This window comes from Lygodium microphyllum, chromosome 11 (genome assembly GCF_053477565.2).
Source record: "Lygodium microphyllum isolate KBCC chromosome 11, Lygodium_microphyllum_v1.1.10, whole genome shotgun sequence".
NCBI lineage: Eukaryota > Viridiplantae > Streptophyta > Polypodiopsida > Schizaeales > Lygodiaceae > Lygodium > Lygodium microphyllum.
The window spans coordinates 77679656-77703526 of record NC_141145.1 but is presented as its reverse complement, the minus strand read 5'-3'; the positions used below and the strand labels follow the sequence as shown (position 1 = coordinate 77703526).

Genomic DNA, 23871 nt, shown 5'->3' with positions numbered 1-23871 from the left:
AATGTCAGGTTTGTACAATTCTTTTGTGTTGCATGATTCAAAACCCTCACCTATTTCTTCTTTTGAGGTACAAGATCCAGATGGCTTTGCATATGTGAACTTCAATAGAGGGAGCTCACGAAACAGACGAAATTCATGTACATCTACACCTTCCGTTTCGTTTGGCTTTTGTTTCGTTTGAGCATATCACACACACTTCTTGCATCCCACCTCCTTGGGTTCCTCATGTGGCTACCATGCCCATGCCTAGTCAACCCATCCCTACCTATGGATCCACCTTGCACACTACCCGCATGCCTGGTGGGCACTCTAGGGCCCATTCTCGAGTGGGCTCCACTCCCCCATCCTAGCCACACTACACTTTTTCACACTATCCATCTCCAAGCACTACCACTCCTGTTGCAACGGCCAAGAATGCCTTTACCAACAAGACATGTTTTAACGGGTCAAATTTCACCATTTGGTCTAATTTCATGCACCAAGTGTTGGAGTCTCAACATCTTTGGGACCTCGTCATTGGTCTAGGGCCTATGCCGACTAGCTCACCGTGACTACATCCGTCAATGGAGAGTCCGCAATGCCACAACCAATGTTGAGCTGATGCAAGGATTACTTCCTGAGTTTCACTCTCAGTTGCAACACTTTCCGCTCGCATCAGAGTGTTAGAGTCACCTTCTCGACCATTATGTGGCTTGAGATTGTACTCGGCACATCAATCTCGACTTTGAGCTTCCAAAGTTCTCTATAAAGGAAGGGGATGATCTCAAAGTCAAGCTGGTTGAAAATAGGCAGTTACTTGCCGAGTTCGCCACTACTAGCTCTCCAAAGTCAAATGACGATCAAGTTACATTCATTTTGAATAAGTTGCCCGAAAAGTACTTCAATTTCATTCAACACGTTATCTATCAACCCAGATTGCTAACCTTCTATGAGTTTGAGTGCCAGTCCTTGCGTTACACGAGGCTGCATAATCAAGTCCACAAGAAATCCTCATCGCAGCCTTATTCAGAGCAGAGGGGGTTGATTGCCTCTTCTTCGGGAGGGAAAACCACCAATGGAAAGAACTTGCAAGATGCAAAGGCAAGCCAATCAAAGGGTGACTCCTCTTCCTTAGATGGAACCAAAGAATCTAGACCTATTTGCTAGCAACTCCCTAAGAAAAACCGGTTTTACACACACTGCCAACGACAGGCCATGTGGACGAGGAGTGTTGCTCCAAGGCCCAAGGTCTTCCACCTAAAAAGCCCTAGCAAAGCGCTGCAACTGCACAATCCAATGGGGCTACGCCTTCCACTCCTGCTTCATTTGCTCCTTCAGCACCCGTTGTTACTGCTGGACATGTGGCTCGAGTACAGCCTCAGCAACCCATCTCTTTCACTACCCTTGAGGGATTGGTTGATTGGTGTGTAGGTTCCGATCCCATTGCACTTCATGCATCCATCTCACCTTCCTCTCCACTTCGTTAGGTGTTCCCTTGGCAGAGCCCTGCTTCTCGATGTATGCGATGGTAGCCACCTTCTTAGACTAGCATGTCTCTAGGTCCTCTCGGATATCCTAGGTCAATCTAGATTTCATTTTTTGCACTTTAGAGCCAAGCCTATAAGATTCATTGTCCTTAACTTTTCCATTCTTTTGTCTTCCGCTGCATTTATTCACACACATACACATTCATTGCATTTATTTTGAGTTACATTTTCTTTCTGTTATGTTTTGCTTTGGAGCATCTCACCATTAACCTCTGTGTTTGCAGATTCTCATCTTTTTTACAGGGTTTTGTTTTTTATGTAGAGCTAACTTGCAAATTGCTTTGGTCCTACCTGGGCTAGAGACGTGGGGATGCGCACCATTCCTTTCATGGTTTCATCATCCTCGGAGTGCTTGCTCTTCTTCCAGCATGGTGGTTTCTCCTCCCAAGACGGATCGTGCAGCATCTCTCTTGATGCTATCATGGCGGTGACTTCTACCTTGCTATTCTAGTGGGGATCCCATCCACTTCATCTTCTTTCATTCCTTATGGTTCTCGGCACCATATGAAGACCGACATCAGGCTCTTCCTTCTTCGGCATCTACATCTAGGTTAAGAGGGGGTTCTCTACCCTTCTTGGTATTCTACAAGCTTCAACACTTTGTCTTCGAAATCAGTTTCTTCCCCCCGTTGTATATTACCCTTTGCATTGCATGATTTCATCATCTTTATGCTAGGGCGCTTGGGCAAGTGAACAATTTTCCCATGAGAGACACTGTCCAAGTGGCACCTACTGCATGAGCATTCTTCAACATGTAGCATACTTTGGACACTTGCTTTATTCTTGGATTGATTGTTTTCCCCATCAAGTTGTGCTTGAGACTCTCCATCAAAGTGAGAAACATAGGATCTTTGTGTACTAACACATTTGTTGATACACAAAAACGTGGAGCCTACTCTCTCTCTCTCTCTCTCTCTCTCTCTCTCTCTCTCTCTTTGCCTGTTGCTTTCACTCCTACACTTCACATTTGCACATTGCTACATGTTTTGTTGTTGCCATTCTCTCTTTCACCTTCACAAAGGATTGGTCATCCAGTACAAAACCTTCATCTCTCTACCACCTTCATCTCCATCTCTACTCTTTCATCTCTTCCATACACATCTACACCTTCATTCGCTCCTATGTTAGATACGCAAAACAACACTTCTCAATCTTTTAAATTTACTTCTCCTTTTTCGCAAGATATCGGTGATGCTCATATCGGTGATGTTCAAGATGAAGGAACTCTTCAAGCCAAGAATTGGTTCATAAGGCCTAAAAAAGATAGATTTCTTCAAATATTGATGATACTCAGGATAAAGGAACTATTTAAACCAAGTATTAGTTCATAAGCCCCAAAGAAGATAGATTTCTTCATTTGAACTCAAGCAAATGTAAGCAAAAGATGCAAGATATATTAGTGAGTACTCCTTCATTTTTATATTTCCTTTTTACATCTCATGGTCAATTTGATTTTAGTGAATCATCATTTGCATTTAATGGACAAAAGGAACCTAGCTAATTTTCCACTACTACACCAATTACATATCCATTTAATCTCCCACTCATCCCTCCCTCGTCTTTTGCCGCACACTCCTTTCAACCTCCATTAAGTGCACCTAATTACACTACACACACCACATCAAAGGGTTCCTCACTTGGGCACAACCATTAGAACCTCTCCTCCCTTATCCGAATGATGTATCCATGATGAAGGCTCGTCCTCCTACACACACACTTTTCGGGCTATCCCCCCATAGGGACAACTTCGAGTTTGGAGCATTTAGTACTACAATTTGCCTCTATGGCTTTACCTAGTGACTACCTACTCATTATATAGTGCCCCAACTGTTGTGCTAAGAAATGCACTTAGTCACTTAAACAGCCCCAAAACATGCTTATTTTAGGCTTATTTTAGCCAAAACCCTAAAATGGGGAGCGGATCGAGAGAGTTAAGTGGGAGAGGATCTAGAATCCTAGTTTTCTATAAATTGGCAGCCAGCCCTCCACTCTTCCCTCAATCTCGTTTTTGCAGATTTCAAGTGTTTCAACTTGCTGCCCACACCCCATTCGAGGAGGACATCTCAGCCAAAGCTGTCCATTGCTGTCTCCATCAATTGGCGCCTGATTTCCAGCCCTCTTCACGCAGTTTGGAGCCGATTTCAGTCAGGCAACTGTTGTTCCTGTGCAGACCTGTTGCCGTACAGCTTGCCACATCATTACAATCCTGCTTCCTACATTTAGAGTCTTTCTCTCTCCTGCAGGCTCTCTTGCCAGCGTTTTCAATCTCTCTCTCTTGCAAGCTGTCTTGCCTGTGTTTTTAGTCTTTCTCTCACTTGCTGCCTATGTTTTGTCTTTCTCTCTCCTGCTGGTTGTCCTGCGTTTTTAGTCTTTCTCTCACCTGCTGCCTGCGTTATAAACCAAGACACATGAATTGGGTGGATCTTTTCAAGTTGGATCTTTGAGGGTGAACTTCAAATCCTCACTACTGTCTGCATCAGATCCAGCTTCTCACTGCTGCATTTGTTGGTATTCAACATCCGGAGGCTGCCTTGCTACAATTCGGGATCCGTTTGGAATACGACACTCTCTCCAGCTTATTACCCCTGCCCTAATCCTTGAGATACAGGAGTTCGAGGTTCAGTATTCATTCATTGCATAGTGTGTTTGTTGCATGAGCATCGTATTATTCAGTAGTTATATCACTTCATTTATTCACTGTGTTCATTGTCTCTGAGTTACCCTAACCCTAATTGTGTTCTTTTATCAATCTGTGCTTTGTTGTACGGTTTCTGTTTATGTTTCTGTGTTAGGGTATTTCTTAGCACCAACCGGCATTTCAACAGGGCTTATGTGTCTCAATGTCTCCACCTCCACCAATACCTTATAAAAACATTCATGTTCCAATGCCTCTCCATCAATCGGCACTCATTGGACACCCATGCCTATTTCTACCTACCCTCCTCTTGTTGCTTTACCTCCTCCACCTCCATCATCTTACACACACTATCCATACCCATATTCTCAAATGCCTCATGGTTCTTCGTCCTCATCAGCAAAGCATGCATTTAATGGTAAGACTCATTTTAATCAGTCTAACTATACTATTTGGTCAGATCTGATGAGACATGTCCAAGACTCGCAAAACCTATGGGATATCGTGCAAGGGTTGGAACGACAACCTAATACTACACTTGTTCCAATTGAAGTGGTCTGCTCATGAAGGATAGGAATGCTTGCGCTATTATTGAGATGATGTAGGACTTATTGCTTGAGTTTCATTCTCGACTTCAATACCTTGACTTAGCATTTCAACGTTGGAAACACCTGATTGACCGCTATGCAGCTTGGAATAGAACTTGTCGAATAAACTTAGACCATTGGCTTCAGAACTTCAAAATCACTATTGGGGATGACTTGAAGGTCAAACTGGCAAAGTATCGACAACTCCTTGCTGAATTCTCCACTTCAAGGACTCGCAAGTCCTTTGATAACCAAGTCACATTGTTTCTAAACAAGCCAAGGAAGTATTTCGACTTTGTGCAGCAAGTGATCTCAAAGCCCACTATGCCCACGTTCTACGACTTTTTGAGTGTCAACTATAGCGCTACACTCAATTGTTCAATTAGTTTCATGAGGCACCTCCTGTAGAGGGGACTCTTGTTGCTTCTTCCCCAAAGAGGCAACAAGGAAAGGAGAGAGAAACTCAAAATTCCATTGAAACTCAAAATCAATCTAGTGAGACCCAAGGAAACACCCAATCATTTCTCAAACCCCAGTGATAGAGAATACCAAAGAAAAATTGGTCTTGTCAACATTATCAAAAGGCTAGCCATTCCCCCTCCCCTCAGTTGGGCAATCCCTACAAGAGAGACAGGGTGATGGCAACCAATCTCAAGGGCAAAAGACAGGTCAAACTCACATTGCCACCGGTCAACCATCACAATCAACAGTGTTCTCAATGCTAGAAGGCTTGTTTGACTAGTATGCATAGACCCACATCATCTCCATAGATATTTGAGGATATGAGTCTTGTCCACATCTGCAAGTTGCCTCTAGACATGACTACAAAGGTCCACTCATCACAACCGAGTACTTCAGCTATTATTTGAATTGTGTACGATGGAGCCACTCATCATATGACCCCCATAGAGGACATTATCTCCTACATTCTTAGAGCCGGGAGTTTCAAGTTGGAAACAACTCCTCAATCAAGATTCATACTCACGATCATGCCAGTTTTGCCACTAATCAAGGCCCAGATTATGCTACGTTGGATGATATGCCCTATGACCCCCAACTCAGAGTGAACTTGTTTATCATTTCAGCAGCTTTGCCAGTTGGGATGAGCAATCATCTTTACAACAACCACAATCAAGGTCCTTACTCTCATACTAGATTAGTGATTGCTTGTAGTGAGGTACGGCCTAGTGACTTGTACCACAACACACTTTCTTTCCAAGCCGACAACCAAGGGCTCTAAGTTCCATCGATTGAAAACTTTAGCCATCTACACAAGAGCCTACAAACACTGGGCATCTCTAGCATTTTTACTTGTCGTATCATCATATGGTTAAGGTCTTCCAGGCCAGAAGCTATCTCAAGATATTTATAAAGCATGTCAACCTAGGAAATAGCACCATATCCCATTTTCTCAACGGTCCACACATAGAGCTAAGTGTCACCAGGTGGTGATACTTTTTACAGTTGCTTTTTTTATTTACTTATATAAATATTTTATTTTTATTTTTTTGTTATTGTTGCTTCTTATACCCAGAGTTCTCTTGGAATAAGCCGGGATCTTTGCATGGCCAAAAGAGGCAGCCATTGGGACAAATTGGACTAATGGTTTGTCTAAGCCTTAGGATCGGTTCCATATTGAATGGGCACTGAAGAATAGAATGCCAGTGGTTTGGGCTTGTGTGCTTAGCCACTGGAGATAGTGCAGGACAATGAGTCTGGCCAAGAAAAAAGATGCACATGTGAGAATGCTCACAGAATAAAAGTCACCGTAACTGAGCCACATTACACTTTTTGATGTGGTCACAATGATAAAAAGTTGCTCGAAACAACTTGAGGAATGCAAGGGTCACCATCTCTAAAATTTAGGGAGTTGCTATTTTTGGACCCCAGAATCTGTTTGCGTCATTATCTTCATTTTTGCACGAGGATTAATTCTTTGGTCTGTGTCAAGGTCAAATTTTGCACCGATCACGAAGAATTTTAGACCAGAAGGCTTAAACGAGAAAATTGTTACATGTATGCCATGTGGCACAAATTCCCAAAAGAGAGAGAGAGAGAGAGAGAGAACATTAAAAAAAAAGTAATAGGCATATCATGGAGAATTTTAGACCAAAAGGTTTAAACGGGAAATTTATTACATGTATGCCATGTGGCACAAATTCCCAAAAGAGAAAGAGAGAGCATTAAAAAAAACGTAATAGACATAAGAGATAGATGGGTGAATGAAGTTTTGAGGAGCTAAGGGCAGATTGCTGCAAAAAAATCAGCCATGGAGAGTATTTCTACGTCTCTGACTCAAGTACGGAGGTAGAGCTTGCTCCCTCCGATCAACTCTCCCTCTATTCTCAAAGGAAATGCTTCGCATGATGGGCTGATTCTATCAAAGGTACAATTCTGTGTTTTCTTTGAAATTCTGCACATGAATCATTGAGTATTGGTCATAGAAAATGCAAGACATGCTGGACAGTAAGAACGGTGAATTCAGAGATCTGCTGACTATAATTCTGCACGCGAATCATTGAGTTTTGGTCACATGTTGAACAGTAAGAACAGTGAATTTGGAGATCTGCAGACTACAATTATGCACAATAATCATTGAGTTTTGGTCACAGAAAATGCTTTCCGAAAAGCGATGTTGATCTGGAGCTGTGTAGCTGGGATTTACTCAGAAGAGATGAAAACCAACTATTCACAGGTTACGTATTTTGAAACATTATCATTTTTGTAATTTTCCATCTTTTAATTGATAAAGAAATACTGAGAGGGACGGCAGTCTTCAGGGCCAATCTGGTATTGAGCAAGGGAGTGAGGTTTCTGCTTATATGTGTGTGTGTGTGTGTGTGTGTAAAGACCAGGTGTTAATTGAAGGAACTACCGCTTTATGTGAGTCATAGACCGGTTTCACTAAGGCTCCTTTGAGATTGATTCACGTTGATCTTTGTGGACCCATATCCACTACCGTCTTAAATGGCGCGCTTTATTTCATTTTTATTGTGGATTATTTCTCTAGATACATGTGGATTTCCTTTCTCAAGCATAAATCAAATGCTTTCACATATTTTTCCTCTTGAGTGTTGCTAGTTCATAACCAAACTAGACATCATTTTGGTTGCATGAGGAGTGAGAGCCATGGCAAGTTTACCTCCCACAAGTTCTCTAAAAAGGAGTATGGCATCTCCCACCAACTCACCTCTACCAACTCTCTCTCACAGAATGGAGTCATAGAGCATAGGAATTGAACAATCATGAACATGGCTTGTTCTATGCTACTAGCAACAAAGCTCCCCGATCGTTTATGGATCGAGATTGTTAACACCTTGGTATACATCCTCAACCGATGCCCGAGAAGATCTACACAAGTTACACCTCAGGCTTCATTTGTGCCGCTATTCATAGTTGATTATAGAGCACATTCTAAGCCGGATAGTTGCCAAGAGGCTCTTAACACCCCCAATGATGAGAGGCCATGGAAAAGGAGCTAGAGTACTGAAAGGAATGAGACATGATCCCTAGGGGACCATCCGAGTCACAAGAAAGTCATTATGACAAATTGGATTTTTCGAACAAAGCTAAAAGCTAATGGAACTTTAGACAAATACAAAGCTCACCTTGCAGTGCAAGGGTTTCAACAGAAGCAAGGCATTGACCATAAAGAAACCTTTGCTCCTATTGCGCGGTGATATCATTCCGTTTGTTGGTTGTGCTCGCTACTCTCCCAAGGAGTAATTACTTTACTGCATAGATCAAAAGCAAGCACCATAGGTGGTTCCCACAAACGATTAGTCCGATTGGACAATCTATCAAATGGACATCAAAATTGTCTTTCTGAATAGCTATCTCGAGGAGAAAGTCTATGCCAAGTAAACACTTGCTAATGGAAAAGATAAGGTCTTTCACTTGCAAAAAGCTCTTTAAGGGTTAAAGCAAACACCACATCTGTGGTTACTAAGGATGGATAAGATCCTTCAAACTCATAAACACCTCGAGGAGGAAGTCTATGCCAAGCAAACACTTGCTAATGGGAAAGATAAGGTCTTTCACTTGCAAAAAGCTCTTTATGGGTTAAAGCAAGCACCACATCTGTGGTTACTAAGGATGGATAAGATCCTTCGAACTCACAAATATCATTTTACCCCTTATGACCCAAACTTATATGTACATATCAATTCAAAAGGAGTCAACTATACCCTATTTTATAGATGATTTACTAATTACTGCCATAGATTCTAATGCCATAGCAAAACTTAAGCCCAAGATTTGTGCAAAGTACAGTCTTCAACAAGTTGAACAATATTGCTCCAATCAGACACGGCCTGTGGCCACATCACTTGATTCTACTATCCACTTGTCTAAAGATACCTTAGGACAGCCCTTTGTTGAGCACACCTATAGATCTATAGTAGGAAAACTTCTTTGGTTGATTCATACTAGGCCAGATTTAGTTTACTCGATAAGTCTACTCAGTGAGAATTTCACTGCACCTCGCATGTCACATTGGATTGCTTGTTTGTGTATTTTGGGATATATTTAATGTACCTTTGCTTATGACCTAACTTCTGGCTCTAGTTTATGTTTGCAAGGGCTACACTAATTCAAATTGGACAAAAGATCCTAACACTCGACATTACCAGATGGCTACCTCTTTACCTTGGATAGATCAAGCCGTAAACAAGAGATGATTGTGTCTTCCACACCCGAGGTTGAGTATCAGGCATTCTTTAATGGTACTAACAAGGCCATCTACCTGAGGACTCTACTAGCATCACTTCATTTTCCATGCAACTCTCCTACCATTGTCTACTGTGATAACTAGAGTGTCATTGCCTTTGTGGGCAATATGATGATCACATCACAAATGCAACATGTAGGAGTCTACTTCCACTTCACCAAAGAGCAAGTTGAGCTAGGCAATCTACGCCTAAAGTTTGTGCATCCTCCAACAATGATACTAACATATTGACAAAGCAATCAATCGGCTGGTGTTGCAATATACTCTACCCAAGATCGGCCTGGGTACACCCTCCCCTACTTCTCCAACTTAACAAGGAGAGGATGCAGCCCTCCAACTTTCCCTTCTAGTTTGAGAGGGGGCGACTTTCTTCTCTTAGTGGTGACAGGATAGTTTTACAATATTTGCTTTAGACATTTGATATTTTGTACTCCCGTATTCTCATTCACACTATCAGATGATGTGATTGTAAAAGGGCGTTGGACAAGTGAACAATTCCCATGTGAGGGCAAAATCCAGTGGTACCATCGCATAGCATTTTGCATGAGCATGGGTCTTCTTGCATAACTCCAATGCATGAGCACTCTATTCTTGTAAACATGCATGTATGCACATTTATCTCCTTTCAATCTTTTGAGTGGTCGACTCCAAATCCATATTCTTAACATTGCACATGGCAATCTCCCTTGCTTGCTTAGTTCATCTACCTTGCTATCCACGCATCTCTTTTGTCTCTTCACATAGCCACCATTTTTGCTTCACCCACCCTTAGCTCCTTCATTCGTCATCAACACCCAATAATGGTAGGGTTAGCTTGCTTGTTTTGTGAAGGTCTTGGGTTCAACTAGTTTTTGTTGCTAATGAACCATCAGTTACTTAATCAACCGCAACCCATAGTTTCTAAATAAGCACTCCAAAGAAAAAAACAAAAAAAAAGATAATAACCTCTATGGTCTTAGTAGGCCATTGGGCAACTGACATACACTCTTTATCTGATGCCCTCGTTGCTTTGGGGAGACACCTTAGGGTAAAAACAACAAACTAACTAACTTAGGATTGGCCTTCCTTTCTAGCTCAATTTTTGGGCCTCAAAAATATGTTGAGCTAAAATATGCATTACATGCTAGTTAGCCTCTTGAATAGCCCCAAAAATGCTTATTTAATGTTAAAACCCTACAACAAGGAGCGGCTTGAGAGAGTTAAAATGGGGAGAGATTCTATACTCTTGAAAACCCAAAACTTTCTATAAATAGGCATGATGTCCTTCATTCAGCCCTGATCTCTTTTTTGTAGGTTTTAGGTGATCTAGCTTTGCCACCCAGACCCCGTTCACGAAGGACATCTCAGCCGAAGCTGCCCAACATTGTCTCCATCCATCCAACACTTGTTTTCAATCTCCATCATGCAATCTACATTGATTTCTGCCACATTTGCTGATCAGCCACGTCGTGTACAGCTGGCAACTTGCTGAACTACTGCATTTATGATCCGTTGGCGCTGAACGGACTACCATATCATTATACCTGCGTTTTTATGCCATCATTCTGTCCATGTTGTTAAACCTGCGTTTTCCTACCATCAACCTGCCAAATAATCATCAGCGGCTTCATTTGCTAGTTTTCTCTCTTTTTTGCCTATCCAACACTGATCAAACATTATCCATTGCTGCATTATGCTGTTGTCCAACATCGTGGAGGCTGCCTTCTTGTGATTCACGATCCGTCAAGAGTACAACACACTCTCTAGCTCATAACCCATGCCTCAAACCTCTAGGCACAAAGCTCAATATTCAATATTCATTCCCTACACAATTTATTTGCTGCATGAGCATTGTATATTCAGTATTCATTCACTATGTTCAATGTCTCTAAGTTACCCTAACCCTAATTGTGTGTATTGAGTTTATGCTTTGTCGTACACATTTATTTGTGTTTCTATGTTATTAGGGTATTTCTTTACACAAACAACCAAGGCCAAAGTTACCAAACTCAAGGCAATAAAGAGCGTATGTTTTATGCCACCAAGGAAGCCAAAAACCTATGATTGAGAGGTCTCCTCAACTGTAGTACAAATAAAGGAGCCATTGGAAATGTTCTATCTCAAGAGGACAGCAATAAGTGGACATCAAATGAACACTTTGCATTTAAAAGGGGTTGTATTCAGCTAACCCACCATCATAGACTCCACCCAATCTCTACACTTGCATAGAGCCTGTCCTGAATTACCCTAATCCATTAATGCATGATCCTTGATGAGAAAATGATATATCTAATTTGCTTATGCTCACTTTATGATCAGCTTACCCTTAATTTTCCAATCCTACGAGGGTGGCATTCCAAGTCCAAAAAAAGGCTGCCAAACAAGCAAAGATTCTGAAATCGTTGTTCATAAAGCATGGTACCCTCTATGACTACAAAACATTGTGTGCAAGCTCCAACCCATCAACAATAGAGATCAAACCAAGTCTTGGCCTCCTATTTAACTTGGGGCAAGTTTGCTACTTTGCATCCCAAGTAACAATTCTAGAAGTAGCCCCAATTTCAGCCAGCTGAGAATTGGCTTGCCTTTCATTATATGTTAGGACAAGAGGTCTTCTTAAACACCACTTACCAAAAATGAACTAGATGACGGGTCAATGATAGTGAGGATTTCAGCCATATAGGCTGACAGTGCATTAATGACATGCAACCCTGAGTTTTGAATTCTAGTGCTGCCATGCAACATCACCCATGTCTACCAAAAAGAATCAAGTGATGCCTACCCAAGGCTGCTCTCTTTTATATCATTTAGCAATAATAAAGGTAAAGTATTGTTGATGTCTTATGGATTGCTCTTTTATTTTCAATTCATAATAAATTATATTATTCCGGTTAAAGAGCTTTGTCCACTCTTTCAACATATTTCTCTCAAATCATCAGAGGACTGCCATCTAAGTCTCCACATCTAAAATTGTAATGATACCCCTATCTAAATCCAAATCTGCTGTAAGCACCAAGTATAAAGGATTTGAAGGGCAGCCCTATCTAATAGACATGGAAAGTAAGAAAGGCTCCACAACATGTCCATTGAGTATCACTCTTACAAAAGAGCCCGTGCTAATGGTGTAGAGCACATTTGGTATTCTCGGCTTGAAAACCCATCCCTGAACAAATCGTAAAACATAGACCCTCCCTCCCCCTCTCTTTTTCTCCCCCCACCCCACCCCAAGTGATTATGAAGAGATGGTTGAGGATTTATCTGTGTGGGGGCATGCACAAGTGTGGGGGTGTGTGCACGAGTGCTTCTAACAATTATGATATTTGTAAAGATGATGCACAAAAAATCATCAACACCGCACCAAATCATATGAACAAATAGGTACCCCCAATTGACAATACACTCCTCATAATAACTCACCACAAGACCGAATATACAATGTTGGTTTGTGCAAACTAGTACATGGTTGAGAAACCATACATTGTATTTAGATGGAACCTTATAAACACTTGTGACTCTACTTTCTTTGTTGGTTATTTTGTTTATTCATAGACTTTAGGAGCTAACTTCAAACATGTACACCAATTTGGCACTACACCGCCCGTAATAACTCAACACAAAAGCATGCATACAATGTTTGTATATACAAACTATTTGGCACTACACCGCCCGTAATAACTCACCACAAAAGCAAGCATACAATGTTTGCATATACAAACTAGTACATGGTTGAGACACCAAAGCCTTCAAATGGAACCTATACAATTGTGACTCTACTTTCTTTGTTGTTTATTTTGTTTATCCATGAGGAGACATATCACAGATTAGTTATACTCACCATTTCGGTTCATTTGGCTTTTACTTGATCTTAATATGAACTCTTTCGTTTTTTCTTACCAAAAATCACAGTAGCTAGTATTATACATTTGTGATCATGAATGTCTTGAATGATCTTAGGAGAAAAGAATAGATCAAGATAGGTATGAGTGACAATTTAAGCTTTGCTAACAAGATTGCTCCTAACACCTTCCAAGGATCAACTCAAATTACAAAGAGAGAGATCCAAAAGTGAACAATACTCAAAAAGCAACCAATGAGAAAATTTAGAGTTGTCACTAGGATGATTTACTATCACAAACTCACACAAAGGTCTTGTGCTATAGCAATACACGGAAAATTGTAAGATTGTACCTCTGCAATATACAAATTTCCTGATGTGCTCATCACAAAAATCCATTTAGTGCCCGAGGGTGTATTAACCAGCTCCCTACTTTTTCTATACCGCAATTTTCCATCATCCACCACTACTTCATAGTCCTTTCGCTCTTTCTGCAAGATACAGGCAAGAAAAAATAGAGATAAACATACATCACATGTTATCTTCTAGCTCATTACATTTGCATGGATTTTGTCATTGATCTTCTTAAAAAACTATATTAAGACACTTTAAAAATGTTAAAAGAAGTTAGAAGTTCCAACAAAAACCATGAGGTCTCCTATGTTGGTAACCTGGTAGCACACCATAGAGAGAGAGAGAGAGAGAGAGAGAGAGAGAGAGTGTGTGTGTGTGTGTGTGTTGTTGTATTAACACCTACAAAAGGCCAAATCTACCTAGAAGACAAAACTAGATGCATCAAACGTTCAAAGGAAGTGTCATGTTTCCCAAGAAGAATAGACGAACTATAACCTCAAAGGAAGTGTCATGTTTCCCAAGAAGAATAGAGAAACTGTAATCTAAAAGGAAATATCTAGCTAGGAAACAAACAACAAATAAATGAAAAAACACTAAATAGAGCACTAGAGAGTGTGAGAGGAGTCATGCATTCTCAACCATCATTTCATGCAAAAAAACTAAAATGTAAAACATCAATTCTAGCACACTCTTGTTGACTTGGAGCCTTTTTTTTAAATGAAATCTCAAATAAGGAGAGCAAACCATTAACTAAACATGCCCTAATGGGTAATGTTGAAAATTTTGTATTAGGTTTTTAAGCTAAGGACAATTCATACAACATGGAAAAGTGACCAACTGAAAAAACAAAGGAGTCTTATAACTCACCACATCCCAAATCATAGATGCACTGCACACATGCCTAAGACACAAACCAAAGCTTCCATGCCACTCTATTATAATAATATAAGCATGCCCAAGATGCACAATCTTATTTGTACTATGGATACAACCAAGCAATCCATACCACTAATAGCTTGTCCTAGCACTTGTATTGAATTACCCAAATAAAACTAGCATGCTCATGATGACTAAACGTTGTCAAGCGTTTTTGTGGAAACTGAAAACCCCTAGTCAAATTGTAGTTAGGTCTGATTTCTGCTAGTTTAGTTGTTTGCGTGATTGTCTGTTTTGTTGTTTTGTGATTGGATTTCTTGTGTTTGTCTAGCTTAGGATTTGTTTCTATTATTTTGTTTGATTTGTTGAGTGTGAAACTTGATAGCCTTGGTCGAGCTTGGTATTTATTTGGACAGGTTGAAGTTAAAGTTTGCTATTAGCTACCGAACATTGTGGAACAAGGTATGTTTTCTTGTCGAGACTCTTGCACATCACAAGGACTATGGATTTACGAGCACTTCACATTGCACTTGTTGATGCACTGCACTCGGGGGTCGCCTCCTATTCTTATCAAATACTTCCATGCCATGGGTTGGGTTTATGCACGTTTTGCACCATCGTTGAGCACTAGCACGGCATGAGGTCTGCTACAGCTATATGCAATAACTTTTAGATGCACGTGCACATGAGAGAGCACCTGTCATTGAGCACGCATATTTCTTGCACGCACGATAGTTGGGATGCTCATCACAAAGTTAGGAACCTCTGGTTGAGAGTGTAAGGTGGTTGGGTGAGTTTAGAGGGTCGTGAAGGACGTCGCCAATTGTGAGATGGGTTGTTCTTATCTGGTCAACATCTTGAGGACCATCATTTCTTGAGTGATTGTGAGATTTTGGATGGGTGGAGCGGAGTATGTTATATCTTTTTGAAGAGCGTTGAGAGATGAGGATAAGGATCTAAATAATCAAGGAATTATGTTTGCATTATGCATGACGCACTGGCACATTTAGATAGGTTAGGCATAATTCTTCCAATGTACCCATATTTTTTGTGTGAGCATTGTTTGAATGGTAGCATGTTATGGATTTGATCAATTGCATGTTTTCTCAAATCATGTATGGTTGTGCACGGAGTTCTCTTTCATAGCATATTCCTGCTAGGACACATTGCATTAAAAAACAGGTTCATATCCAAAGAATATTTATTTTGAAGACTCAAGGATCAAAGGAAAAGATCGTATGTTTTACATCATCAGCAAGTATTTCTTAAAGAAAAAAAGGACATGTGTGCTGAAAGTGTATACAATTACAAGAACAATAGGCCAAGGAAGGGAATAAATCGTCCAAGATAAAAGATGGAGAAAAATGATGTGATTTACGAAAATCAATATTTTTGCCCATTTTTTATGGATTTTCGTAATTCTGCCCCCGTTCGATAGTTTTGAGTACCCAAACGACTATATTTGAAGTTCAAATGACGAAGTTATGATCCAAACAAGTTGCAAACAGGCATAAAGCAAAAAAAAACGAAAATAGTGAAAAGCAGTAGAAAAGCAAAAGCCAAAAGATAAAAGCAAAAAGCCTAATGTATGTGAGTGTGGATAGAAAACTATATAAGGAGAGGAGATTGAAGAGTTAAGAGCCTTCCCCCTCTTGTACAATTGTATTTTGTGAGAGAGGAGAGAGGAGGGTCGCATGCGAGAGGATACTCTTGGACAGGCTAATTTCGAAGTTGAAGAATCTAGACTTTGTGGTGTCGAGCATCGGCTCAAGGTTGTTAAGGTACGAGAATATATTTCACTTGGTTTGTTGTCAAATTTTTGGTATTTTCATTGTGTGGTTGTGTGATACACTACCCACATTCGGGTTTTTTGTTATTTTGAGCTTCAAGCATTGTGTTTTGTCTTGTTTTTGTGTGGCTTGTGGTGTATTATCGAATATTTGAATTTTTCAAGTTGTATTGTGCATTCGACAAAGTCAATTGCCCCAACCGGCACTCCTTAACGTCTCGTTATCGAGTTGTGAGTGAGGCTTGCTCTCGATCACCACTCGCGTAACAACGTAAGGGATCAAACTACTCACTCTAGCTACAATACTTGACTAAATGGTTTCCGTCTATTACCTAAAATGGCCACAAGACTCCTTTTTATGGGCCCAACACACAAAAGCAAAAACAAAATTTCACGGCTTGGTTGCTCTACAAGGCAATATTCTCCTATAAAAGTTTTTTTTCTCCCTTTTTTAAGCATACACATCGTACGATGAAACCCCAACACTTCCATTAAAATAGGCATTAAACTTAAGAATACAATAGACAAACTCCAATATAGGTTCAGTATGAGTGCCAAAGTAATATGCCAAACATTGATGTAATACAATCAAATATGGTCCTTCTCTCCAATGTCAAGATATATGGGTGTCACAAAGTGAACACACCAAGAACAAGACTTACCACAAACTATGTATTTGCCTCTCCTTCACACCCCAAAGAAAGGTTATAAATTAAAATCATCCACCATCTATAGTAAAAGAAACTATAAGCATGTAATTTTGATGCTTTTTTGTTTTGAGGTTTGGGAAGGGAGGGTTGTGTCTTTGACTAAAAATGTCACGTAAATTAATGTGACAATTCATTGATGTGACATTTACAAGGAAACACCTTCAAGAGTTTATGACACCCCCATGTATTATACAATATACACACACAAGGTCCAAGGGGGTATGACTATTAGCATATGTAAGTTACATGCACAAGGTTTAAGGGAGCATGCTAATAGCACATGTTATACACACAAGGTCCCATTCGGGCCCTAGGGGGGGATTGTGTGGTGGGGTGGCTGGGTGTGTGGGTAGGTGGGTGAGGGGGCATAACTAATAGCACATATAAGTTATACGGGTTGAAGCTTATTAAGAGCATGGCTCAAGACAACTAATGCATGGTTAGAGCCAACAAATTGGGTGATGCAAGCATGCATGTGTACACACTTACTAAGGATCACAGTCTTTAATCATAAAAGCAGGTCATGCCAAGGCTGGAAAGTAAATCAACAGCTCGATCACAAGATTTTCTTCACTTTCTCTCTACCCTACAATCCCCAAACACAATAAAATAGCAAATTAGAGCAATTCAGAGCATGCACACAAGCCCATACAGTTCAGAATCACATATAAACAGCAGCAGCAAGCTGATTCGCTATTGGCGAAATGCCAAATCCAATGTTTAGGGCAACCTTTTCGAGTCAAATTGCTCTGACAATGTGCTGAGAATTCACAGCTACAAAAAATTAAACAAATGTTTATTTGTACAATGTTTAGCTTGTGAATTAAATTTTTTCTATTTTCGATTGTGATGTTTTTAAAAGGGAAAAAAAGAAAATGTTTAATAATGAAATATGAAGGGAAAGGATGAACCAGTATCAACTGGAAAGTATAAGCCTGTGGGCTAACCTCAAACCTAAATAAGAAGAGGCAGAGGAGAATTGGGAGGACTGTGTTGCTACCCACAAGCAGCATGAATTATTAACAGCTCAAGTGGACAAAATAGAGATGCAATTGTGAGTGTTCCATGTAGACGCTTGGGTCTTGGAACAACAGAATTACAGTTAGTCAACCTTAACGGAAATAGTTGAAAAGGATAAGGGTAAAGAAAAGAAATTCCAAACACAAGATCCACAACCATAGACCCAAACATAACCTCCACATCAAAGAATGTAAGCCATGCACACATATTGATCTTGGAGTCTAAAACCATTAGCCATATTATCTTTAGGACCCCATTAACCATATTAGCTGTAGGACCCAATTTATACTAACCAACTTCTATACTTTCGAGGTATAAACAATCCCATTCATGTGTTCTTAAATACCATTTAGTGTATTTAGGTGGGTCTATGCATGCGTGCAGGTGAAAATCCATCACATCGATCCATCCATTTACCTACCTACCTATCAATGTTTGTTTATATCCCCCTCTCTCCCTCTGCTTTCTCTCTGTCTCCCATCTATATCTCTTTATATCACCCCTCCACATCCATCCATTTACCTACCTACCTACCTACCTATCAATATCTCTTTATATATCCTCCACCCTGTGCTTGCTCTCCATCCCCCATCTCTATCTCCCCATTTTCAATTCCTCCCTCTAGACCTTTCTTGAGCCCAACACACTTCTAACAAAGGCAAATACATCATTAGATTGGAATTCTTTTAATCTTGTCAAAATAAACCCATCTAAAAGGTACAAAATACAAAAGCAAATGCGTCATAGACTTTTTTTAATCTTGTCAACACAAACACATCTAAAAGGTATAAAATACTTCTGTGGCAGACTTTTAGCACAATATTCCCTGTAAAATAATGGCAGCCCAGTAGAACAATGGCCACTTACGGGTCCAAGGTACTGGATTTGTTGCTTTAACAATTTTGACCTTTTACACTCGGGTAAATCTACTTCCCTTCCCTCTCCAACATCCAACCTACAAGCATCAGTAAGCAGTAAGTCTTTTTGTGAAAACTTAACAATAAAAACATGAGGTGTCATTTTTTATCAAGCTCTAAAGTAAACAATGAATAACAACTACCTAGCACTAGAAATTGAAGCAATAGTACACAGAAAAGTCAGACTATTGCATACATGAATGTAAAAAAAGGGTAGGCTTTCAGACATATGCTTAGCACAAGAGTGGTAAAGTAAGTAATGATGGCTTTAAAACTTACCAATAAAAGAAAGGCTCCTTTGTCAAGCTTTTCTCCCAAACATCATAATAGAAGTGTAAGTTGTGACCATAGCGATGCTTTGGATCAATCTGCATGTTCAGTTAAAAGAATATGGAAACTGAAGAAACCTCGAGTTAGCAACTATCACCCCTATAAAATGTTTAAACACAATTCTGCAAATAGTCAAAAGTCTCAAGGTCTTGGAGCATTCTACATAATAGAACTTTTGACTGTCATACATCCTCAATCGTGTGATTTGTAGAAAAGAAGACTTAAGTTGTGGAGTAATGAAATAAAATTTTTAACAGGTTATATAGATCCTTATTACATTTGTCATTGGAGGCAGATTCAAGTTGACAACTGGTGAACCATACATGTGAATTAAGAAAGCTTGGTATGTGTTAAATGATGAAGACTCAACCCAAAGGTTCAGGGATTTAAGTGCTTGATCAATGCTTAAGACTCAACACAAAGGTTCAGAGATTTGAGTATTCCATTACATAGTAATACATCGGTATCATGTTGTTGTTTTCAAATGTATCTTTTGCAAGACAACAACTTCATTCATAACTTTCATCACTACAATATGTAGCATTAACAGATTGTTTCCTAGTCCAACTCACATATTCACATGCAGCCCTGCTGCTTGCTTGGCTGAAAGGTCACAATATTAGCAATACAAGTCCCAAAAGCTTTCAATGTGGACTTTAAGCATGGTATTACACATCCCTCATGTCAATATCAGAACTAGTTGTAAATGGAATATTATCAAAAACCTTACAGCTTCGAGCCAATGTTGAATTGCCAACTTGCGAGCATTTTCATCCTTTGATAGACCTTTACCAACCTGAAGACAAACTTTACACAGTCAAAATCCAATGGCTTACGGATATCTTGTGCTCAATCCCATACATTTACCAGCTGACATGTGAACCCATGGCAATATCGTCCTACACAGAAAAACACTACATTCTGAAGAAAATAAGGCAGATATTGTTATCCCCTTATCCTTTCACATAAAGCAAATATCCCTTTGAAAAGGCATTGCAAATGTTAGCATTCTGTCTTTACTTGCAACAATTACACATAAAATAAAATCAGAAATAACAGCATAAAAATAGGTACCTACAAGAAATCTCAAAGCAACCAAGAGATATCTTCCTAAACCAATCCAGCCACAAATGAGAAAAAAGTGATGAATTTTATAACCTTACTTTGGCAGCTTTTTTCTTCAACCTTGTCCAACGCCTAACTGCAGTATCTGGTCTTTCATAGGAGTAGAATGTCTCTGAATTTTCCCTGAGTAACGCAGCCTCAACCACTTTCCACCTACAATTCATATACCATTATCTACCATCAGAAATCTCCATCCCACAAAGGGAGAAAAATCCCATGGAAAAACAAAATTTCAAGAAGCATCTATACGGGGCTTCAACAATGGGTCTCAAGAAGTAGCATGTTACAATCGACAAATTTGACATCATGATTTTACTTAACTTCCAAAAATAAGAACTGCTCTAAAGCAAATCAAGGTTAACTTTTGCATCAAGACGATTGTCCAACTTATGCTTGTTGGTAACATTACCCAGCAGGCAACGGTAGGCAGGTCATTCTACACTAATCTACAAGGACATTAAGGTCTAGCTGGCCAAGTACCGTCTGATTGAAGCGGCAGCCTGAGATTGCAAATTTGGCCTGATCTATGCACTGCAATTAGATTGTATGCAACTCATGGCATACTAATGCTGCAAATAGTCTCAGAAGTGGTTGATATTGACCTCTTCAGAGTATGACACCTCCATGGCTGGAGGGTGTAATTGACAAGGGCTGCAATGGGTACGGCTGGGGGAGAGAGAGACACACACACACACACAGAGAGAGAGAGAGAGAGAGAGAGAGAGTGACCAGGCGTCCTTTTTCATCACTGCATCGTCTGCGAGCTGACGTCTGGTCCTGTAGCTGCGGTAGACTTTCTGCACGGTGCTGGCAGCTTGCGATTGCGAAAGCTTCTGACTCCGATCACCACCCTCCGACGATGTTTTGGCCTCCCGAGGCGGTGCGATATCTACGCTACCAGAAGCTTCTAGCCCTCTGGCTTCGACATACGCACAGGGAACCGCCAATTCATCGCAGGCGGGGCGGTGAACCTGGGGCACCATAGTTAACAGGAGAAATGTGATGCCGTTGCGTGTGTGTGTTCTGTGGGGGGGGGGGGGGGGGGTGAAGCAGAAGAAGAAGAAGAGGAAGAAACCCTAGGTTGTAGATGCAGCAGCTAGACCAATGCCGGCTGGCCGGGAGACTCTCTTAGGAGATGGAAGTAAATATTCTCAAACAATGGAAGGGGACGGAAAGCAGGGTCCAGGGATGACGACCAGTAATCAACGCTTACTCAGCCTTGTAGGAAAGACTCGTTACTCGTAAACCTTAAAAAAGTATGAAAAGCCTCTGCCTCTCGCCGCCTACGTGGCCGCCAGTCTGTTTGACCAAGTTTCACCGTCTGCATGTCCACGTCAATTGATTTGAATCTCCGTATGTGTGCTTTATCTAAATGTTATAGATAGATTTGTCCACGGTTTATTTTTATAATGCGGTGTTATATCTTACTATCTTTATCTTATCTTACTACTATATTATTTTAGTTGTAAGTTTGGAAAAGGAAAGCCCGAACCTATCCTCTTTCTAAACCTCTATTTTTCAATCAAAACCCCCTCCTTTCTACCCTTGCTCATGTGTAATCTTTTTTTTTCTCTTTCCCTTTTTTTTTCATTAAAACCCTTTTCACTTTTTTTTTTAAATTAAAATCCTCTCTATTCTATCTCACTTATAATCTCTCTCTTTCTCTCTCTCTCTCTTAAATTAAACTTCTTTCTAGATTAAAAGTCTCTCTCTCAGAGTTAGATTAAATTTTTCTAATTAAATATTTTAAAAAGTTTTTTTATTTAAAGATCATTTTTTTCTCTCTGACGTATAATTTTTCTCTCTTTTTTTCCCCTCCCCTTTTTAATTAAATTCTTCCTCTCTCTCTCTCTCTCTCTCTCTCTCTCTCTTAAATCAAACTTCTTTCTAAATCAAGAATCTCTCTCTCTCTCTCTTAGATTAAACTTTTTATTTTAAAATTTTATTTTAATTAAATATTTTAAAAAATCATTTAAAGTTTTTTTAACATAGTTTTTTATACACTTTGACAGGGAAGATAAAAGAAGAGAGAGTAAGAGAGAGAAGAAAAAGAATACGAAGAGAGGAGTGGAGGAAAGAGGAAATAAAATATTCTTTTTTAAATTAAACATTTTTCTTCTCCCCCTCCCTCCTTTCTCATGTGTAGGGCCTAGGTTTTCTCTCTCTCTCTCTCTCTCTCTCTCTCTCTCTCTCTCTCTCTCTCAAATCAAACTTCTTTCTAAATCAAAAGTCTCTCTCACAGTTAGATTAAACTTTTTTTAATTAAATATTTTAAAAAGTTTTTTTAAATTTAAAGTCCCCTCCCCTCTCTCTCACTTATAATCTCTCTTTTTCTTTTCCCTCTCCCTCGAACCTCTAGAGGGCTTCTCAAACCTACCCCATTTTTCAAACCTCCATTTTTCAATCAAAACCCCATCCCCTCCCCTCTACTATATTATTTTCATTATAGGTTTGTAAGCCTCGAATTTCTAGAGGGTTTTCTGAACCTACCTTTTTTTCTAAACCTCCATTTTTCAATTAAAACCCCCTCCCCTCCCTTCTTTCTCACATGTAATCTCTTATTTTCTCTTCCCCCTTCCTTTTTTCATTAAAGTCCCCCCTCACCTCCCTTTTTTAAATTAAAACCCCCTCCACTCTATCTCACTTATAATCTTTCTCTTTCTTTTCCCTTCTCTCTCTCTTATAATCTTTCTCTTTCTTTTCCCTCTCTCCCGAAACTCCAGAGGGCTTCTCGAACCTACCCCATTTTCCAAACCTCCATTTTTCAATCAAAACCCCCTCCCCTCCCCTCTATTGTATTGTTTTTGTTGTAGGTTCGAAAAGCCTCGAACTTCGAGAGGGTTTCTTAAACCTACCCTATTTTCCAAGCCTCCATTTTTCAATCAAAACCCCCTCCCCTCCCCTCTTTCTCACGTGTAATCTCTCTTTTTCTCTTCCCCCTTTCTTTTTTCATTAAATCCCCCCTCATCTCCCTTTTTTAATTTAAAGTCCCCTCCCCTCTCTCTCACTTATAATCTCTCTCTTTCTTTTCCTTCTCCCCCAAACCTCTAGAGGGCTTCTCAAACTTACTCCATTTTCCAAACCTCTATTTTTCAATCAAAACCCCCTCCCCTCCCCTCTACTATATTATTTTCGTTGTAAGTCCGAAAAGCCCCGAACTTATAGAGGGTTTCCTAAACCTACCCTATTTTTCAAACATCCATTTTTCAATCAAAACTCTCTTCCCTCCCCTCTTTCTCACGTGTAATCTCTCATTTTCTCTTCCCCCTTCCTTTTTTCATTAAAGCCCCTCTCACCTCCCTTTTTTAAATTAAAACCCCCTCCACTCTATCTCACTTATAATCTCTCTATTTCTTTTCCTCTCTCTCTCTCTCTCTCTCTCTCAATTAAATCAAACTTCTTTCTAAATCAAAAGTCTCTCTCTCAAAGTTAGATTAAACTTTTTAATTGAAACTGTTC

General features: G+C 39.9%; 1 protein-coding gene across 3 annotated transcripts in view; it reads right to left on the bottom strand.

Annotated features, from left to right (window-relative positions):
• Positions 1-21638, bottom strand: part of LOC148028990 (IQ domain-containing protein IQM1-like) — a 46090-nt gene extending 24452 nt beyond the window's left edge. Inside the window, exons 1-7 of one of the 3 annotated variants that reach the window (XM_087687782.1) lie at positions 21488-21638; positions 21142-21383; positions 20451-20565; positions 20018-20083; positions 19237-19325; positions 18908-18995; positions 13645-13782 (exon numbers count right to left, since the gene is read on the bottom strand). In XM_087687782.1, the coding sequence (XP_087543908.1) occupies positions 13645-13782; positions 18908-18995; positions 19237-19325; positions 20018-20083; positions 20451-20565; positions 21142-21158 (513 nt within the window). In that variant the 5' untranslated portion in view covers positions 21159-21383; positions 21488-21638. Of the gene's footprint in view, positions 1-13644; positions 13783-18907; positions 18996-19236; positions 19326-20017; positions 20084-20450; positions 20566-21141; positions 21456-21487 lie in introns of those variants that run through there. The other 2 variants (XM_087687780.1, XM_087687781.1) reach the window with 2 other exon arrangements.
• Positions 21639-23871: the final 2233 nt, after the last annotated feature.